This window comes from Balearica regulorum, chromosome 29, assembly GCF_011004875.1.
Source record: "Balearica regulorum gibbericeps isolate bBalReg1 chromosome 29, bBalReg1.pri, whole genome shotgun sequence".
Classification (NCBI taxonomy): Eukaryota; Metazoa; Chordata; class Aves; order Gruiformes; family Gruidae; genus Balearica; species Balearica regulorum.
The window spans coordinates 1,221,804-1,241,045 of NC_046212.1; the positions used below are offsets into that span (position 1 = coordinate 1,221,804).

Consider the following 19,242-nt stretch of genomic DNA (forward strand, 5'->3'; position numbering starts at 1 on the left):
CGGGGCGCGAGAGCTGCGCTCATCCAAGCCGGCACTCCAGGAGTTTACACGTGCGAATAAAACCCTGACCCGTACAAACCTGGGCAGATTTCCTCCAGGCACAGGGCTGGGCGGCCTCGGGTCAGGTCGTCCTCGGTGTTCCTCAGGTGTCCCAGGCACGCCTCAGCACCTGCCTCTGTGCACAGCTCTGCAGACCTGCAGCGCCCGCTTGGTGAAGGCTGCCAGGCTCCAGCAACCGTGCCCGGGCATCGCTGCGGCTGGGGATGGCCTGTTGCCTGCGTCCAGGCTCGCCCCAGCTGCTTTGCTGCCTCCTCCTGTGGGGCCCGTCCTGGGGTGAGGGGACGAAGCCACCATCCCCCACCAGACCAAAGCTGGGCGAGCGCGGCGCAGCCGGTGAGAGGGCCAAGTCCAGGGCCAGGTGCTGACGACCGTGTCTGGAGAGTTCAGCCAAATCCGGCTGCGTGGGGCAGCTGGATCTGCCTTGCCAGAACAAACAGCCATTAAAGGCCAAAGCAGAGCTCCAGGCACACGGATCTGTGCGAGGCGAGGCTGTGAACTGCAATAGAGAGACGCAAAACTCAGATGCTGCTGCAATCCTGCCTCTCCTCCAGTGTGTCCCAGAGCAACCCAGCACCTGGCTCTCCCACCGGCACTGCCCAGTGCATGGGCTGGGGCTGGTCCTCCACGCCGGCCTCTATATATACAGCACGAACACGGACTGCACAGGAGGCTGTCGCTGTGCCGGTGCCTGAGGATGTGGCTGTACCTGGTGGCGGTGCTGGCGGGGCTGTACCTGCTGCGGCGATGGCACCGGGAGCGGCAGATGGTGCCCAGGCTCTCGGAGAAGTACGTGCTGATCACGGGCTGCGACAGCGGCTTCGGGAACCTGCTGGCACGGCAGCTGGACGCACGGGGGCTGCGGGTCCTGGCCGCCTGCCTGACCGAAACGGGGGCCGCGCAGCTGCGGGCGGCCACCTCGCCGCGGCTGCAGACCGTCCTCCTGGACGTCACCTCCAGCCAGAGCATCGCCACCGCCACCGCCTGGGTCCGGGAGCGTGTGGGCGACCGAGGTAGGACGGGGCGGGCACCCCATCATCACCTCCACCATCGCCCCTCCAGTCCTCCCACCACTCTGCCGATCTGTGCCGGCACAGCCAGTACCGGAGCGGGGCCGTGGGTTGGGGAGCAGCCTCGGCTCACCCCATCCCCCTCCCCAGGGCTCTGGGGGCTGGTGAACAACGCGGGAACTGCCATGCCCTCCGCCCCTAACGAGTGGCTGACCAAGGACGACTTCGTCAAGGTGCTGAACGTCAACCTGGTCGGGCTCATCGAGGTGACGCTGAGCCTGCTGCCCCTGGTGAAGCAGGCGCGGGGCCGGGTGGTCAACGTGGCCAGTGTCATGGGCCGCATCTCCTTTTTTGGTGGGGGGTACTGCATCTCCAAGCATGGAGTGGAGGCCTTCTCCGACAGTCTCAGGTACGGCGGTGGCAGCCCCCGGCATCCCCCTGGTGCTCCTCTGTCCTGGGGCTTGTCTGGCAGCCAGGTGCGCGTTGGCGTGTGCAGGCACACCGCGCGGCTCTGCCCTAATTTCCCCATGCAGGGTTTTATGTTGTACCTGGTTAAATCCTTCCCCATAGAGGAGAGGAGCAGCGAGCCAAGGCGGAGGCTTGTGAAATACCAACATGGTTGCCCACAGGTGGGGAAACCGGGTCACAGCTGGAGCAGCCGTTGTGCAACCAGAGGAGGGGTTTCAAGAAACTCTCGAGCAAGGACAGGGCTCCCCAGGACCCACCTGGGGGATGACGGGGTGCGGGGGGGGGGGCACAGACTCCCCCTTGCCCCGCGCGGCTCAATCCCCCCCAGCCCCTGCTCAGCTCGGGACGGCGGCTCTTTTCGCCGGGCTGACAGCCGCTCCCCGGCCAGGCGCGAGATGTGCCCCTTCGGGGTGCAGGTCTCCATCATCGAACCCGGCGGCTTCCGGACGGGGATGATTGACCCCGTGAGGGTGGTGAAGGGCCTCAAGCAACTCTGGGAGCGGCTCCCGGCAGAGACCCAGGCGTCCTACGGCCACCATTACCTGGAGACCTGTGAGTACGTCCCTGCCTGGCCCTGGCACTCCCCGGTGACCCCACCACCGCCGGCGTGCCGGGCTGGTCTGACCCTCCTCTGCCCACCTAGACGCCAAGAGCACCATCCTGCTGCACCGCATGAGCAGCTCCTGCCTGTCCCGTGTCACCGGCGTCATGACGCACGCGCTGCTCGCCCGCTTCCCCCGCAGCCGCTACGCAGCCGGCTGGGACGCCCGGCTTGCTATCCTGCCGCTCAGCTACTGCCCGGCCTGGCTCACCGATGCCACCATCGGCCTCTTCCTACCCGTCCCGGTCGGGGCCATGCCCGCACGGCCCTGAGGACGGCTGCCAGACTGGGGATGCGGACGTGGCATCCACGGGCACCCGCTCGTCTCAGGTCCCTGTTCAATAAAGCTGGTGCAAAGCGAGGGGCTGCCCGCGGTGAACCTCAGCCGTGGTGGTGTCCGAGAGCCACCTGGTGCTGCGCGACCTGCTCTGCCAGGGCAGCCGTGATGCCGATGGGGTCCCAGCCAGCCCGTTGGGACCCCGGCTGCCGCCTGTGCCCAAAGCAGCCGCACGTCCGGGGATGTCCCAGCTGCGGCGCGGGATCATCTCTGCCACTGCAGCCCTTTGAGAGGCCGGTGGCTGCACCGGAGGGTCCAGCTCATCCTCCCGGTCAGAGGCAGGGGCCAATCCGCACCGACCGGTACGGCTGATGGTGGCTGTGTGGCCATCGCCGCACCGGCAGTGGTCTGGCTCCCTGTCGCTGCTGGAGGGACGCTGCTGCCTCCGGACGTGGTGAAAGTTTTTCCCTTCAAGGCCGCTGCTTTCTGCAGCACCATCCTCCGGGCCCTCGGGGCTCACAGCTCCCTCCCCGAGGAAGGGTGAGAGCAATCGCTCTTTGCAAAGGTTCCCAAAGCCAGCTGTGCTCCACCCCAGCTTTGCCAGGAGCTGCCGGGACCCCCCCACTCTGCCGCATCCCGGCTCTTCCCTGCATTTGTGCAGCTCAGGCTGCGGGGGCTTTGCTCCTCAGCTCCCCATCTCCTCCCTCACTGCCGCCCAGGTAAACCCAAGAGCTGGCTGGAAACGGCTCCGTTCTCCCTTCACCGCCGGCACAGCCTTCCTTCCCCGGCAGCAACCTCAGGCTCAGCCCCGGCAGCCGGCTCTCCCTTCCCGGCACAACACCGGCAATCGTGCGGGCCATTGTCTGCCATCTCCTCTGGCAGTGAGCGGTCAGGCCCGGCACAGAGGAAGCCGCAGCCGGTGGGGACGAGCTCTCGGCGCAGCTGGGCCTGCTCGGCTCTCGCCTCTGCTGCCAGAGGACGGGCTGGAAAAGGCACCATTGTCAACCAGCCCATGAGATTGCCGGCACAGGGAGCCAGGCGTGCGGGCAGTGACTCATGCATCCTTCATACCGCTAATTAAGGGCTGATTAGCAATGACTAGCTGGGGGTTAGGTCCCTGAGGTTGTGCACTTGCGTGCGGGACAAGAGCAGCATCGGCGGCAGCCCCGCTCCCACCGGCGCCACGCTGCTCCTGCACGCACAGAGCCTGAGCCCACGTGAGACCGAGACCCCCCCAGGCCGAAGACACCCCCAGGAGCTCAGGGGGATGAGGAGCTACGGCAGGATGGGAAGCAGCATGTAGGGCCCTTGTGCAAGCTGCGTTACAGCTCACCGAGCTCTTTCTCCAGCCAGGAAGCTTTCCTAAATGCTTTACTCGGCTTAGCAAACCAGTAAGACGTCCCCGGCAGCCCCCACACATCACGTTTCAGGCCCACGTGTCCCCGAGGGGCCGTGCTGCGGCACGCTGAGCTGCCGGGAGGTGACACCGCGGCCTCAGCTGCACCTGCCTGGGGACCCCTGTGCCCGCACTCCCTGGCAGCATCCCGGCCCAGTGCTGGCTGTCCGGGGAGAGAAGGGCAGGAGAACGGCAGATCCCCGGCACTGCCACTGCCTGCAGCCCGCCTCACCCCGGGTCTGTGCTGGCCCCCCCACCTCGGTGGGGCCGGGAGGGACCTCGCCATCCCGCCGGGACAGGCAGCCCCCGCGCAAACCCTGATGGCAAAGGTTTGCAGCTCAATCCGAGAGTTCGGTGTGGAAATTTCCCGACCTGTTAAATGGAAAGAGAACGGCATCCCCGCCTCCCAGAGGACGCAAAGCCTCCCCAGCCATCGGGCGGCAGAGCAGCCCTTCGCAGCCCCCCGCAGCTCCCGTCCCGCAGCCGAGCCGAAACGCGCCCCGTAGCACTCGGGGCAAGCACAAAGCCGCCGAGTTCCTGTTTGCAACCCCGGGGCCTCAGTCCTGCCGGGGCTGGGTACCTGCGCGCAGGGTCACCGGCGCCGGGCTTGTTGTTGTGAGACCCGACTTATCAGTGCCCTCGTGCTTCCCTGCTCCGGCCGTGCCTTCCTTCCGAGCTGATTGTTGATCACAAAGTCTTGTCTGCACTCAAAAAGGAGATTTCCTGCAATTGTTTTGCAGGACTTGCAGCTTGATGCAAAATTTTCTGCCTATCAGCCCCCTCCCCAGCGCCGGGGCAAGGCTCGAGCTCCCTCCCTTCCCCTGTAAAACTTCCAGACAATCACAGCTCGATGATTAATTGCTGCCCGGCCAGAGGTGTTTCTGTGGCAATAGCCATCTGCCATCAAGTCCTGCAACAGCTTGGAATGATGGGCAGCACTGACCTGGCAGAGATGTTCGGTTTTGGCCCCTTTTTCCCCAAAGGAGAGCCTGAGCTCACCCCGGCACTGCGTGAGCATCAGGGACAGGCAGGGGCACATTCGCCTTAACGCCCCGGGACTCCCAGAGCTGGGGGGTGACCCGGTTCGGCTGGGTCCATCCCAGAGGATGCGTTTTCCCCTCCTGCCCACAGCTGCAGCAGGACCCAGGCAGGATCCAGCCCCTGAGACCGGTGGTGCCGCAGCAGCCGGGTCCCGCGGGAGTGATGGTGGAGGGGTCCTGCCCCAGGGGAGCCCCGCTCCATCCTCGGGCACCCGCAGCTTCGACACCGACACCTGCCCGGGGCCTCCCCGCGCCCATCCCCATCCCTGCGGCAAAATCAAACAGGAGCTGAGCCCCAGGGCTGGAAATCAAGTCAAATGTCACCCGTGTTGGGCTGTCTCAGGATGTTAGACCACGATGGTCATTTCCTGCCGGGAAGCAGCCAACAAGCCCACCCCGAGCTCCGTGTCGCTGCCACCGCTCCACTCTCCCAGAGGCGCACGAGCTGCCGAGCCGAGAGGATCGCCGCGCTCCCCGAGCAGCCCCTCCACGCAGCCTTCGGCTCTGCCGCCGGTGAGTCAACGCCTCTCCCTCCCCACGCTGTCCGTCTGTCCCCTCTCCCACCCGCCTCTCTCGGGACCCGCAGCTTGGTGAGGGTGGGAGGTCGAGGACCCTCAGGTATGGGGGGGCTCCAGCGCGGGGGGCTCGCTCTGCTCTGCTCTCCTCCGTGGTTTCGGGAGCGGGCAGGTGACAGCCGTTTGCTGCAGGGCTGATGCTCTTGCAGGGGATGCCTGGCTGTGGTGCTCCCTGGATCGCCAGGCTCCGAGTGCTGTGGAAAAGCCCCAGCGGCACGGCATGGCACGCTCCTCCGGCTTTCCCGGGGGAACGGCTGGTCTTGCGTGCTCTTCCAGCGGCACGAGGCTGGACAGGATCCGTGGTGCCTTCGCCGTGCGGATGCAGCTGTGCTGGGATCGGAGCTTTCATACTTGAGGCAATAAAAGGATGTTAAGGTCAACTACATTTCCTTTAAGTTTATAATTTTGCCACCTCCTTGGAAGTCCCGGCGGCTCTCAGCAGCGCAGCTGTGGGACGGGCAGAGCGAGGGCGGCCGGCCGGGTTTATGAAGCAACTGCACACCAGGGCTCAGGTGGGGGGACGGGAGCTTTCCCGCTGGCGTGGAGTTGAGCAGACGTGGTCACCAGCGCGTTTAATGGTCCCAGTGCCCGCCCGTGCCCCGGACACCTCGCAGCCAGTTGCTGCATCCAAGGGCAGAGCGGCAGAGCCGGGGTCGGGATTCCCACAGGCTCCGTGGCAGCAGGACCTGAGCTCCGGAGGTGTCAGGGGACGGACACGAGCCTCGGCCGGGGGGGGGCTCCTGCCTGAAGGTCGCTGCACTCCTGGGTCATCAGCTCCGTTCCTGCAGTGACCGATGTTGTCAAGCCTCGGGGCTGGCAGCCACGCTCACTCATCCTTCGTCCCTCTCCTCCGTCGGTCCCCAGCACTGCCTGTCCCCCGTGCGCCTTCCCGGCTGACCAGGCTGCGGGACAGGGGACAGCCACCACCTGGGAGCGGGCGAACGGGCAGCTGGTGTTTGTGGCTTGCATTTAGTCTGGGACATGTGGTTATCGTCTGATGCGGATATGGTATCTTAGGAGGGCTGATGTAGGAAGTCATCATAGGAGTAAAAACTGGATTAAAGAAATATACAGAGGGGTTCTTCCAGACGTCTCATGAGAACTGACCTCTGACAGGAGAGATCAGCTGTTTTTCTGTATTTTCAAGCTGTCCCGCTCGGTGCAGCCGCTGAGCCACAACTCAGTGCTTTCCCTTTCCTTGTGCAGCTACCAGGATGGCTGAGGTGACCACTGCCCCCACTGAGACGCACACTCTCCTGAACGAGTATGGGGACTACCACAACTGGTCTGAGCTGTTCCACCTCCTGAACTACACCTATACCTTCTGTGAGTTCAGCCTGGATGAGAACGTCAAGCGGGTGATCCTCTTCATCCTTTACCTGGTCATCTTCGTGGTGGGCTTGGTGGAGAACCTCCTTGTCATCTGGGTCAACTGGCAGACACGGGGCAACAAGAGCCTGGTCAACCTCTACATCATCAACATGGCCATTGCCGACCTCGGAGTGCTGCTCTCGCTGCCCATCTGGATGCTGGAGGTGATGCTGGATTACACCTGGCTCTGGGGCAGCTTCCTCTGCCGCTTCACGCACTACTTCTACTTTGCCAACATGTACGCCAGCATCTTCCTCCTCACCTGCCTGAGCGTGGATCGCTACGTGTCCCTGACCAGCTCCTCCCTCTTCTGGCGTAAGCACCAGCACCGCGCACGCCGCATCATCTGTGCCTGCAGTTGGGTCTTGGCAGCAGCGATCCCGTTCCTGGAGGTTGCTCACATGCAGCTGGTCAATACCGGAGACCCCATTTGCATCTTCATGGCCCCCTTCGAGACCTACGACGAGTGGGCGCTGGCGGTCAGCTTGGCCACCACCACCATTGGGTTCCTCATCCCCTTCCCCATCATCACTGTTTTCAACATCCTGACGGCCAGGTTCATCAAGCGCACCAAGCCGGAGAGCAGGAAGCACTGTCTGCTCATCTATGCCTACATCGCCGTGTTCCTCATCAGCTGGCTGCCCTTCCACGTCATGCTCACACTGCTCACCCTCGACGGCAACCACATCATCCTCCACTGCACCTTCGCCCACTTCCTCTACTTCTTCTACGACATCATAGACTGCTTCACCCTGCTCCACTGCGTGATTAACCCAATCCTCTACAACTTCCTCAGCAAAAACTTCCGCAGCAAGCTCATCTCCGCCGTGGTAAAGTACATCCCCAAAGACCAGGGCAGCCAGAAGGGCGCAGACAATTCCTCCTCCACCACGCAGCACTCCATAGTCATCACAAAGGACAACCACCCTCCCAATTAAGGGGGATCGGACTCTCACTCGTCACTGGCAAGCGGCTGTGGGGGCTGCGGCTCCCTGCACTCGCTGAGGTCCGTAAGATTATTGTCCCTGGTGATAAGCAGACACTTTGCTTTTAAACAACGCTTCCTGGCTGGCCACCTCCTGTGCTCTGAAGGCAGGGCAGGGTGCCAGACGTGAAATGAGACAGTGCGGGGAGCTACTGACATCTTGCCTCTGATGTGCTGCTGTATCAGATCTATTTAGCTAAAGAAAGAATACGAGAAAGAGATATTTCCTGTTTTCCGAAACACTTGCAGTAATAAAGTGCATTACTCTGCCTGCTCAGAAATCTGAACACAAACCCGGCCCCTGGGACCCGACCCCCGTACCCCCCCGAGCCGCAGGGCTGGGGGCACACCACCCTTCCCCTTCCCCACAAGTTCTTCTGAAGCCCCCCACCCTCACTTACGCGCCTGCTCCGGACACCCCGCGCTGCAGAGGTGTCTGGCGAACGTTGCCCCTCCGCCGCGACGCCATCCCGAGCAGGAGAGAGGAAATGCCTTCCTTTGAAACACAAACCTCTCCTCCCCATGCCCAGCACACGGCCAAAAGCCTGATTTTACAGAAATGAAGGCAACGCGTCCCCGAGGGGCTGAGCGCGACGCAGACCCGAGCTTTAATGAGGGGAGGAACGATTCCAGATCAGCAACTCGCTGAAGGCGATTTTGCAAACCCGGCAGTAAATTAGTGGTGATTAAAACTGGGTTCGACTGGGCACGGCTGTTTCCAAACGTGCCCGGTGGCAGCAGAGGCAGGGTTCCCAGTTTGCGTTTTGCAGCAGGAGACCCATCCCATTAAACCCAGTGTCCTTTAGAGCATCTCCCGGCAGGTTTCCGAGGCCACCGGGTGCATTTCTAAACGCCGGCAGACTCCAACAGCCCTTCACGTGCGCTCCCTTTCAATCAAAACCGCACTGAAGCACGTCCTGTGGGAACGCGTCCGCGTGCAGAAACCCTCAGAGCCGGAGCACGTGCTGGGCTTTTGGCTGCGTAAGAAACTGGAGCATCCGGAGAAAGTTCATCCTTGTCCGGATTCTGCTAAGTCACGTGCTGCGGGTGAAGCCCTCAGCAGGGGAAGGTGAAAGCGACAGTCACTGGAAGGGAGTCCATAAATCTACCAAAGGCCTTGAGCTGCTCGAGAAACACATTTTTTAAAAAAAGCAAAGCATAAGCAAATCTAGAGACAGGATGCTCGCAGCACAGCGCGGTGGGTGGGGAGCAGGATGTCCCGAGCTGCAGGAGAAACCCACGACCGGGGGTTAACACGGACGCTCGGTTATCACGGGACTGGCAGGGAACGGCTCTGCTATTTAGGGTGAATCACTCAATACTTCACAGGACAACTTGTGCGCGGAGACGTTCCTTCTCACTCCCAGGAGACGCTTGCGTTGGCAGAAAAAGCCAAATCCGTCTTACAGAGAAATATTTTGTGCCGCAGCTGGGGAAGAAGCCCGTCCCCTCAGACACACCAGCACCCTCTCGAGGGAAGCAACGCACAGCCGTTCCTCTTCCTCCGTCACGTTACTTACACACAGCGTCACAACTTGAGAGCGTAGGGCCACTTAGAGCGTGAGTCCTCCGGGGCAGAGGCTGTCCTTCGGGATCCGCACCGACACAGGGCCTCACCGCCGCTGTCCCCGAGACCCCCCGGGCACAACACACGCAGCGACGCCGAGCAGCCCCAGAACTGGCTGGTGAACGCGAAGGCAGCTTCAGGCTGACATGACCCACAGCTCCGATCCTGAACCTTCCCTACGGCTTCCCTTTGCTAATACCCAGCCGTCTCAACGCAGACGTGGGAGATAAGTCCACAATAACGAGACACTTGAGGTGTGCCGTAACCAGGACAGCAGCATACTCAATTTCAAGTTACTTAAACATGTAAAACTTGGTATTTGACCTATTAAACTTGTGGGTTTTTAACTCTCCTAATGCATCTGCGACTTTGTTCATAGCCCTCAGGGCCAGAGCGCCCTCAGCCAAACCCCCATAGAGCCCCACGCAAGGATCTGGGCTGGAAACCCAGCAAGTCCCTTACCTGGGAACCTCGGTCCCCGCTCACCACCCCTCGGGGTAAACCGGCCCGGCCACAGGCTGCTTTAGCAATTACCGGCCACATGCCCCTGGACCACCCTCCCAGCTGGAATTTCCAGTGCCTGCTGCTGGTCACCGGCTCGGTGACGGTGACCGGTCCCACAGGGAAACTCTCCCCAGAGCGGCTCCAGCAGCCGCCGAGACCGGCAGCCCCGGCCGACGGCAGTGCCCGGCAGGCAGGTCGCCCCAACCCCAAACCCAGAAGGAAGCCTCGCTGCTGGAGAACAAGCTAATCCCGAAAACGCCGGGAGCGTTTGCCCGCTGACCTGGCTTGCCAGCCAACGGCTCCGAGGCCGCGAAGGTCCAGGTCTCGGTGCAACCCAGCAGCGCCAGCACGGAAAGGGCTTATCGAGGGACACAAACCCCGACAATTTCCTAAACGGCTTCTAACAAGGGCTCTGCTCCCAACCTGCTGCGGAAACAGCCTGCAGAAATGCCAGAGTCCGTTCTCCTCCTGCTGCTCCGGGTGCCGGAGGAGGCAGCAAGGAAGAGGCCGCGGCTGCCTGGACTCGTGCCACAAATCCTGCAGAGCACAGCACAGGCGCGGGATCCCAGGAACGGCTCACGTGCTTTCCCAGGCACTCCTGAAGGGACAGAAACGCCGGGCTGCACATTTAAAGAAACAAGTTCTGTAAAGAAGCAAGGTACAAGAGGTCAACATTTTCCATTTTATTATTCTAAATAAAAACCACACTTTGTGCTGAACAATGGAGTATAAAAGAACCCGATGTACAACGATTTTAGACATCTACTATTTGGGGGGAAAGTTTACAAAATATACAAAACTTTACAGCAAATAGATAGTAAACACTTAAATATCAGGAGGTCAGTACCTACTATTAACTTAACAAAAAGGTTAGACAGCAATTCAACTCTTTTTCTTCTGCTTAATTATTCTGTTAACAGACCTGGATCCTTTGAGAAAGGGGAGACTAAAAATGAACTTTACGGTTTAGAAGTCGGAGTAAGACCAGTCTCGAAGCTCTGCCTTTTGGAGGGGGATTTTGGGTCAGGGTTTCGCATGAGCACCCGCGAGCCGGCCGCTCTCCATCAACGCCGCCGGCACAGCTCACGGCAAAGCATCTCCCCCCTGCGTTCCCCTCTCGCACCCCGAGGATCCCAAAGCACTTTGCAAACACGAGTTAAACCTCACGGCCGCCCCAGGCGAGGTAGGTAAGTGTCGTCCCCGCGTTCGCGGCGGGGAAGCGAGGCCAGGAGGCGAGCGGGCTCGCCAAAACCCACGCCACGAGTTGGTGGTGGAGCGAGGAACGGACCCAGGCACAGGGTTCCCAGCCCGGCTCCCCCACCGCGGCGAACGGCACTTGGCCTCCACTGCGGAGCCCTGCACGGCTGCACCCCCGGCACACACACGGCCCCGCACCGCCGGCCGGGACCCCCTGCCATCACTGGGTGCCTCCACTGCAACACAGCCGGGTCGGAGCTACGGCTCCTTGGGGCAACGCAGCCTGGGGGGGGACGACTTGGGATGAGCCCCACGCCTCCATCCGCACAGCGTTCTGGAGGAACGTGGAGCTCCTGGCTGGGCCTGGGGACAGCCACGCGGTGCGAGGCCGGCTCGGCACGGAAACACTGCAGGTCCGGATCCGTCCCTGCACCCCCTCTGCAGACAGGACTCGCCGCTGATCTCGGGATGTTTCACGTGGGAATGACTCATCGTGACACAGGAAAGAATCCAAGACACAGAAATGCCAGGGACCCAAGCGCTCCCCCCCTCCCCATCCCCACCACCAAAACCAACCGGCAGAAAACGGGGTGGGCTTTTGCCTTCCCGTCCCTGTGCTCAGAAGGGTGGGGTGGGCTTGCCTTGCCCATTAGTGTTTCAGTGTAAAAGCTTCTCTTTTTGGTTTATGTGCACAAAAGGCTTTTGCTTCACAGCTTAGCTAGATACGGGGCTGCAGACGCTACCGTGCGGCAGCACCCCAACCCACCCCAAAGCTCATCACAGCTTCTGGGACGTTTTAGGAGGGTCTTGAGGCTTTATGGACTCAGCTCTCCCAAGCCTCACCTGCCCCTCTCACATCCTTCACAGCAATCTCCAGAGCAGAGCAGGTCGCATCCGTTCCTGTCCACCAGCCCATCTGGCCGCCACCAGAACAACGAAGAAGCCCCGTAACTCGAAGAGGAGCCTCCGCCGAACCGCCATCAACTCCCACGCTTTCCTAGAGCGCCATATGTCCTCAAAATGATGTTGTGTTTTTTTTTTTTTAAACTCAACAACACTAGGTGAAACACGGCTCCGCAGACCAGCCAGAGATCACAGACCGCGGCCTGGCAACCGAGCGGCACCACGAGATCGGAGTTTGGAAACCGGAGCTCCGGCAGCAGACGCAGCACAGCCTGGTCAGCCCTGGGGTCGGCGATCGCTTCGATGCCTCTTGTCTTCTGAAAACAGGCCCCAGGCACCAAAATCAGGACAAATTCAGTTTAACACCCCCCAGGGTGAGGTCACCTGGCCCCAAACCCGGCTGATACTGCGGGGGTTGGGGAAAGGACACAAACTCCCAACAGCCTCTCGTTCCTCCTCAGCAAGGTCCGTTCCTCCCAGCCCACCTCCGTGCAGCGGGATCGGATGCGGGTACCGCAGGTCCGGGGGGACTGAGGATGACCCACGCTCAGGATGAAGGAGCTGCCTGGGAAGAGTCATTAGGTCCAGGCAGGGCTCAGCACCACTGGTGGGGACACGGCTCAGCACCGACTCGTCTCTTCCCCCGTCCCAGCGGAGCTGGACCTGGAGCTGCCACGGTGGAAACGCAGCTTTGCAGGCAAACCGCGGGGATGGAAGGACGGATGGAGCCGAAGGGCTGCCAGCAGCTGCACACGCCTGCACCCTCCATGCCCTCTCTCCCCAGGATGCGAATCCTGACAGCGCCGACGGGGAGATGCGCTCTGCAAACCCTGGGGACATTTCAGCGCCGCCGCCCCTCAGCACGCGCGTTCCTGCTTCCCACTCCCCGGTGCCGCTTCCCCCGGCCCCTCTGCGGGTGCTGAGCCGTGCCCCACTTCTTATATTGCTACAGAGCTCGTTTCAGAATACTGCGACAGGGACGGGGCTAAAGGGAGATTTGCTTTTGACGGGGAAGGCTGTAACGGGAGAAAAACGACCCTGCCGGGTCGAGGAACTGGCACAGAACAGGAAAGGACGGAGGCTGTCGTTTCCCTCGGATGCTAAACATATCCACTAAATACTTTGCATCTCCCACACGCTTTGCGGGTATGAGCCAGCAATCTTTGCCGCGCTCCCGGGAGGTAGGTAGGTACCACAAGTGTCACCACCCTCATTTTACAGATGAGGAAACTGAGGCAAAGAGGTGAAGTGACTTGCCCAAGGCCACAGTGGAGCGGGGGGGAGCGACCCCCGGGAATTCCTAGCTCACCGACCACACGTCCAGCCCACGCCGCTCCTCGGCTGCGGGCTGTCCCTTTGAGAGGAGGGGAAAGCAGGATGAGTTTACAGGGTTTGCAAATCACTAGTTTTGTTTTGTAACAGCATATCTTTACAGAAGCGCAGGAGCCAATTTACTACGGCCGTGGCTTGAAAGCCCTGAGCGCTTCCTGTTTGTGAGGTAGAATGAGTTACCTAAGGGCAGTCATAACTCATGCTGCGGCATCGGAAATATTTGTTCCTCTCCACCTCTGCCCCACAGCAGGGTAACATGGGAAAAAGCCGATCCCCACCCTTCTTGGTGTAAACGCTGCCAGCACGGGGCTGACCTCGCCAGGGCAGCCAGGAGAGCCCACCGCACCAAGGGGTCCCCAGCCCGCGCCCGACGCGCGTCCAGGAGAGGCCGAGCCAAGGTTCTCACCAGCTGCTATCGCCGCCGGCTCCCGGAGCTGCTCTGCTCCGACAGCACGATTTGATGAAAGATGAACAAACTCACATCGCACCACCAACATCCTGCAACGCACATGTGCCACGAGACACGTCCGGGATGCGGTGATCCACGGCGGCAGCCACGGAGGGGGCTATCCCTTCTGCAGAGAGAGGAGTCCCTTCTCAAACGTACCTTCCTGGGAGTTAAGGCAACAGCTTCAGCGCGTCTTGTCCGCTGGGATCGGCGCAGCCGCAGCCACGCTGCGCTCTGGCATCCAGCGCTTCCAGCAACCGGCAGCCGCGGGACACGCCACGCCGGCAGAGCACGACGTGCACGGCTGCCGTCAGCAGAGGAGAGCCGAGGAGACATCAGCACGCTCTCGAGGGCCAGCTGCAGCCCCGCAGAAGTTAGATGTGACCGTGCCATCCCCAAATATCTCCCGAGGAGCAGTTGACGCCACAACACGAACCGGCTTCCCCCGCCCTCTCCAGGTCAGCGACTCCTCCGAGAGATCCCTCTGCTCACGCAGCCGCCTCTTTCCTTCCACGCAGCCGCCGCACTGCTCGGTCTCCTCGCAGGTTGCTCCTCCATCTCCTCCTGCGGAAACGGCGTCTCGGGGCACGAGCAAGCGGCGTGTCGCAGGTGCGGCAGAGAAACCGCCAGCCACGCTCCCTGCGCGGACAGGGCTCCCAAAACCAGCGGCATGGCCTGGGAGCAGCCCTTGCCAGCAACAATCCCCTCCTGCTCGCTGACCGCCAGGCATCCCTCCTCGTTCACACGTGCACGCTCACACACTGCTTGCTCATCTCCCCTGGCACGGAGCAAAGACTTCAAGGCTGATTCTGTGACACGGACTTTGCTTATCTCCTTGCAATAGCAGCAGAACCCCAGTGATGCCCAGAACGAATCTTTTTTTTCCTTTTTTTTTTTTTTTTTCCTTTTCTTCGAGTCCAGCACCATCCTGTTCTGGCTCTGTCCCTCTCTACTGAGGTCAGGTGTGAAAAATCTTAGCAGCATCAGTTTGCGGACAAGCTCAAACTGAGGGTTAGCCTAGTCAAGTGGGCTAAAAGGTTAAAAAAAATAATATATAGATTCAAAACCTAGTGGGAAATGCTAAAAACACAGAACTCGATGGCCTCTAACAGGACCAGAGGTGAGTAAACACGACAGACTTCTTGGAAACAGTGATGTAGCTTACGTGCTGTTAATTTGTACAATGCCACCAATCTAAGAGGCCCTAGCAAGGCCAAAAAAAAAAAATTTTTTTTAAAAAAATAGAAAAGGAGGATTCCATCCATGATGCCTGACCATTAAATAAAATAAATGACGCTTCTTCCACAGCTTCTGTAATTAGCATTTGCTCCTTTGCTGGCCCTACCCTGCCTCGCCCCATCAGCTGTCCGTGTTTTTCTCCGCGTCTTTGGAATGGATGATATACATGAAAGTCTGTTCGATGGTGAAGTCCGGGGGGAGGCTGCCTTTGTGCACACCTATGTGCTTGCTCATGAGGTTGAGCGTGGAGCTGTAATGCCCGCACACAGTACAGCGGTACATGAGGGCTCCCGAGTGCGTCCGCAGGTGGCACTTGATGGTGGAGCGGCCGCGGAAGAACTTGTGGCACACCTTGCACTGGTAGGGCTTTTCTCCGGTGTGGATCCTCCGGTGGTAGTTGAACTCGCTGGTGTGGGCAAACCTCTTGCCGCAGACCTTGCAGCTGTACTTGCTGTTGCCTGGCTGGTTCTGCAGCGCCAAGTCTTCGCTCAGGAACTCCTCCGGCAGCTTCCTCTTCTGCAGGCCCTGCTGATGGAGACGGTCTCCAAAGCTGGGTCGGATGTCCAGGCTGCCCCCGCACTTGTGCTGGCTGACGTGGTAACGATACGCCGCTTCCAGCTTGAAGCTCTGGCCACAGAAGTGGCACCGGAAAAGAGCCTCCTCCACGTTCTGGTGAACGGCCAAGTGCTTCTCCAGGAGGTGCCGATCCACGAAGCTGTTGGCGCAAACGGAGCAGGAGAAGACCGAGACCCCCAGGTGAGACAGGGTGTGCCACATCAGGCTGCAGAGACTGAGGTGCCTCTGGTCGCACACGCCGCACATCTGGCTTTTCAAGTTCACGTGGTCCAGGATGTGGTTGCGGACGGTGTGGAAATCTTTGGCCAAAGGCTTTCCGCAGGCAGCGCACGCCAGCTCCGAGCCAGGCCCTCCCCCAAACACGGTGACCTTCCCCGGCAGCGGGTCGCTGGGGTGGACGATGATGTTGTTGTCGAAGACCCCTTCTCGTCGGTGGAGGGTCAGCTGCCACTGGGTGAAGAACTTGGTCTCGCACATGTCGCAGGAGAAGAGAAAGATGCCGATGTGGGACAAAACATGAGTGACCCTGGAGTTCCGGTCCTGGAAGTGGGTTTCGCAGACCTTGCAGTTCCCGGTGAGCAGATCAACGTGATCTCTCGCGTGCTGGCGGATCAGCTGGATGTTGGGTTCCAGGACCTTCTTGCACACCTGGCAGGGCATGGCCTTGCTATCCCGGCTATCGTTCTCGAAGGCCAGCTCTTCTTCGCTGTCATCACTCAGCTCGATAACTTCTTCTGATGGCCCCAGGTCTTCACTGGCATCTTCAAAATGCAGTTCGTCCTCACCCAAATCCTCCAGCTGAAGCTCATCCATCTGCCCAAAACCTTGCTCTTTGGAGTGGTCACTGTTGCTGGGACAGGAGTTGCTCCCTGTGGAGATGTCCAGGGAAGGATCAGCGGTAAAGAAGCTGCCCTTGCCGTAGCTGCCATTGCTCTGGACCTTATACTGCTGGCAGGAGCTCGTAGTGGTTTGAACGACGATGTTCACACCGCCCAGGCTGGGCTGGGTCACCATACTCGCGGCAGGAGCAAACTGCCCTTGATCCGATTCCTGTTCCGTCTTGGGGGGCTGCTGCGGATGCATCAGGGGAAGAGGTTGGCTGGCTTCACTCACGGTGTTCCTGTCGTCCTCTTTGTAGCTGCCTGCCACTTCCCCGTGCAAGATGTAATTCCGTTCCGGGCCAAAATGTTCCCCGCCGCTCCGGATTTCACCCAAAGAGTGGCTCTGCTCTGAGGAGGTGCTGCTCAGGGGACCCGACCGGCCTTCGCTCATGGCCAGGGAAGGTTGCTTCGGGATGGCCGAGCTCTCCAAGTCAGGGAAGGTGGAATGGCAGGCCTTCAGCAGATCTTCCATGCCCAGCCGCTCTGCCACCTCGTAAATGACGCCCACGTTGATTAGGTCTGTGAAGAGCTCCGAGGTGTACACAAAGCTGAGGATCTTCTCGAAGTTGGCCGGGGTGATGAAATCCACCACGTAGGTCCTAGCAGCATCCAGCCCCGTGTTAAGGAAGAGGTTCTGGAAGTAGCCTGCGGCGCAGGCCAGAACAGCCTTATGTGCAGCAAAGGAGCGGGTGCCCACCAAAATGGTGACGTCACACATGGTCTCGGAGAGCCTGCACTTGTTGAGTTCCTTCAGCAGGTTGTTGGGGTGATTGGTGCTGTGCAACTTGATCCTCATGCCCATCTTAGCAGCTGCTTAAGAGTCCTTCTCCTGGTCAGCTGCTTCTTCACGCATTCATCAGCTGCGTGAGCAGGAGGTGCTTGGCACCCAGAAACTGGCAGGGCAAGGGGCTCTAGAGAGAGGAAAATGCAAAAAAACGTTAATGCCTTACAACCAGAGACATCCTTCTAGTCATACCTCAAATTTTCCACCTTCCTGACAAGCAATGGAGAAGCAGCAGCGTAGCTGCTTGGACGGAGACTGACTAAAACCTATCCTGCAACTTTGAAGACCGACTCTTTGGGAAGCAAAGGGCAAGGCATGCAAAGGAAAAGGCAGAAGCAGACAAAATAAAAAGCCATTTGCTCTGCCAGCGGCAGCCTGAAGTTCCCGCTTCTATCTGGGCATGGACACAGGTCCCTCTGCCTCGCAGCTCCGCTCAGTTCTCAAACTGAGCCCCAACCGGTGCCTGTGAGCCAGACATCGCCCCTCTTCCCGAGCCACGGGTAACGCTCCTGCCGGGAGGGATGAAATTCAGGCTCTACACGCTGGTCGGCTTCACCTCCGGGTCTCCTCCAGCCACCACCGCTTCGCACCTTCCCTTCAGATTTCTCCCATACCCACACGGTGACTCTCGATTTCCGGGTGGGATCTCATTTCGGATTCTCCCCTGCACACCGGCTTCTCTGCTTCCCCTGGGATTCCTGCTCTGCTGCACCGGTACTTGCAGCACCTTCCAGTGCTGTTTCAGCCGGGCGGTTTGTGCAGCATCCCCAGGCTGCCCCCAGACACCGGCAATTCCCACCCACGCTCATCCTTCCAGCTCGTCCCCCCGCCTTTGTCACCCTGTCCCACTCAGGGGTGCTCAGCCAGCTCTCAGGCCGCCCCGGGACTCGGCACAGTCACCCCGGGAGCTGGAGCCCTAACCCCTGCCTTTTTGTCCCCGTGAGAGAGAACGACGAGGAGCCAGCAGAGAGAGCGGGAGGTTGCAGGGGACGGAAGGGGACGCAGGGAAAGGCAAAAGGGACCCCCGGGACACCGAGGGATGGAGGCAGGGACGGCCCCTGCCCGAGAAGGCAGCAGGGAAACGCCGCTCACAGAGGATGAGGAGGATGAGGATGGTCAGGGAAGGCTCCGCAGAGGAAACGCTCGCCAGCCCAGAAAACGCCTGGACGTGGGCAATTCCTGCAGCGTGGGGATCCCTGGAAAGGGGAGGGGAGGGAACGGACGGGACTGGGGGGCGGCGGAAAGCCGGGGGGCGCGGGGGGGGCAGCCGGAGGCCCCGGGGGGTGAGGAGGGGCGGGCAGGGCCCGCTGCCTGCAGGCAGGAGGGGCTGCCCTCCCTGTGGGGGGGGGGGCAGAGACCCCGAAGCTCCCCCAGGAGAACATGGAGCAACGGGGGGAGGGGGGCGGCAGGGACCCCCGGGGGGGCTGGAGGAGCCACGCGGGGCAGCTGGGGGGAGTCCACGGGGGGGGGGGGGGGGGCAACGAGGGACCCCCGGGGGCGCGGTGAGGGGACCCACGGGGGACGGGGGAGACTCTGGGGGGAGCCACGGGGGGGAGGCTTGAAGCGGCCCCCGGGGGGGAGCCACGGGGGGACAGGGGGAGGCCCCGGGGGGGGGCTCCGGGGGGGGGCAGCGGGAAGCCCGCGGGGGGTTCACCGCGGGGGGCGGCGCGGGGCCCCGCGGGGGGCAGCCAGAGGCCGGGGGGGGGCTGCGGGCCGGCGGCGCTCCTTACCCGCCCGGCGCCCCGCACCATCCCGGCTCGGCTCACACAAAGGCGCCGACCCGCCCTCCGTCCGCCCCGGCCGCCGCGGGAGCCGCCTTCCGCCCGCCCGCCCGCCCGACGGGGCCACAGCGCCCCACGCGGCCCGGAGGGGACCTGCGTGGGGGCACGGGCACCCGCACCCCTTCGTTCACCGGGGGGGGGGGGGGGGGCAGATGTGGGGCAGGGGCTGGTCGCTGCAGCCCAAGAGCCCACGAGACCCCGCCCCGTCCCCGTGGGTTGGTCCCCCGTGGGTTGGTCCCCCGTGGGCTGT

General features: G+C 61.3%; 3 protein-coding genes across 7 annotated transcripts; 2 read left to right on the forward strand and 1 right to left on the reverse strand.

The window, feature by feature from the left end:
* The first annotated feature begins 644 nt into the window (after positions 1 to 644).
* On the forward strand, positions 645 to 2,481 carry LOC142598681 (retinol dehydrogenase 16-like). 4 transcript variants are annotated; one of them, XR_012832708.1, is made up of 4 exons: positions 645 to 1,070; positions 1,218 to 1,476; positions 1,697 to 2,087; positions 2,179 to 2,284. XR_012832708.1 is itself a non-coding variant. In XM_075737870.1 (4 exons), the coding sequence occupies exons 1-4, from the start codon at positions 755 to 757 to the stop codon at positions 2,406 to 2,408; spliced, it is 969 nt and encodes a 322-aa protein (XP_075593985.1). In that variant the 5' UTR covers positions 645 to 754; the 3' UTR covers positions 2,409 to 2,481. The 4 variants fall into 4 exon arrangements, 3 of the variants coding, with proteins under 3 accessions (XP_075593985.1, XP_075593984.1, XP_075593986.1); XM_075737870.1 differs by having other exon boundaries at positions 1,924 to 2,087; positions 2,179 to 2,481; XM_075737869.1 differs by having other exon boundaries at positions 1,218 to 2,087; positions 2,179 to 2,481.
* Positions 2,482 to 5,215: 2,734 nt separating this feature from the next.
* On the forward strand, positions 5,216 to 8,052 carry ACKR5 (atypical chemokine receptor 5). Of its 2 annotated transcripts, none has more exons than XM_075737874.1 (2): positions 5,216 to 5,362; positions 6,631 to 8,052. In XM_075737874.1, exon 2 carries the CDS (start codon positions 6,639 to 6,641, stop codon positions 7,731 to 7,733), a length of 1,095 nt encoding a protein of 364 aa, XP_075593989.1. In that variant the 5' UTR covers positions 5,216 to 5,362; positions 6,631 to 6,638; the 3' UTR covers positions 7,734 to 8,052. The 2 variants fall into 2 exon arrangements, with proteins under 2 accessions (XP_075593989.1, XP_075593990.1); XM_075737875.1 differs by having other exon boundaries at positions 5,347 to 5,467.
* A 2,467-nt stretch (positions 8,053 to 10,519) lies between these two features.
* ZBTB39 (zinc finger and BTB domain containing 39) lies at positions 10,520 to 19,028 on the reverse strand. The gene is made up of 2 exons (XM_075737868.1): positions 18,942 to 19,028; positions 10,520 to 17,338 (listed from the first exon to the last, which is right to left on the reverse strand). Exon 2 carries the CDS (start codon positions 17,227 to 17,229, stop codon positions 15,091 to 15,093), a length of 2,139 nt encoding a protein of 712 aa, XP_075593983.1. The 5' UTR covers positions 17,230 to 17,338; positions 18,942 to 19,028; the 3' UTR covers positions 10,520 to 15,090.
* Between the last annotated feature and the right edge of the window lie 214 nt (positions 19,029 to 19,242).

Excerpts from the sequence above, each read along its gene's own strand:
- ACKR5 (XM_075737874.1), top strand. The coding sequence starts at position 6,639 with ATGGCTGAGGTGACCACTGCCCCCACTGAGACGCACACTCTCCTGAAC.
- ZBTB39 (XM_075737868.1), bottom strand. The coding sequence starts at position 17,229 with ATGGGCATGAGGATCAAGTTGCACAGCACCAATCACCCCAACAACCTG.
- LOC142598681 (XM_075737869.1), top strand. The coding sequence starts at position 755 with ATGTGGCTGTACCTGGTGGCGGTGCTGGCGGGGCTGTACCTGCTGCGG. Across the intron at positions 1,071-1,217 it reads GGAGCGTGTGGGCGACCGAG|GGCTCTGGGGGCTGGTGAAC; the intron begins GTAGGACGGGGC and ends CCCCCTCCCCAG. Across the intron at positions 2,088-2,178 it reads CCACCATTACCTGGAGACCT|ACGCCAAGAGCACCATCCTG; the intron begins GTGAGTACGTCC and ends CTGCCCACCTAG.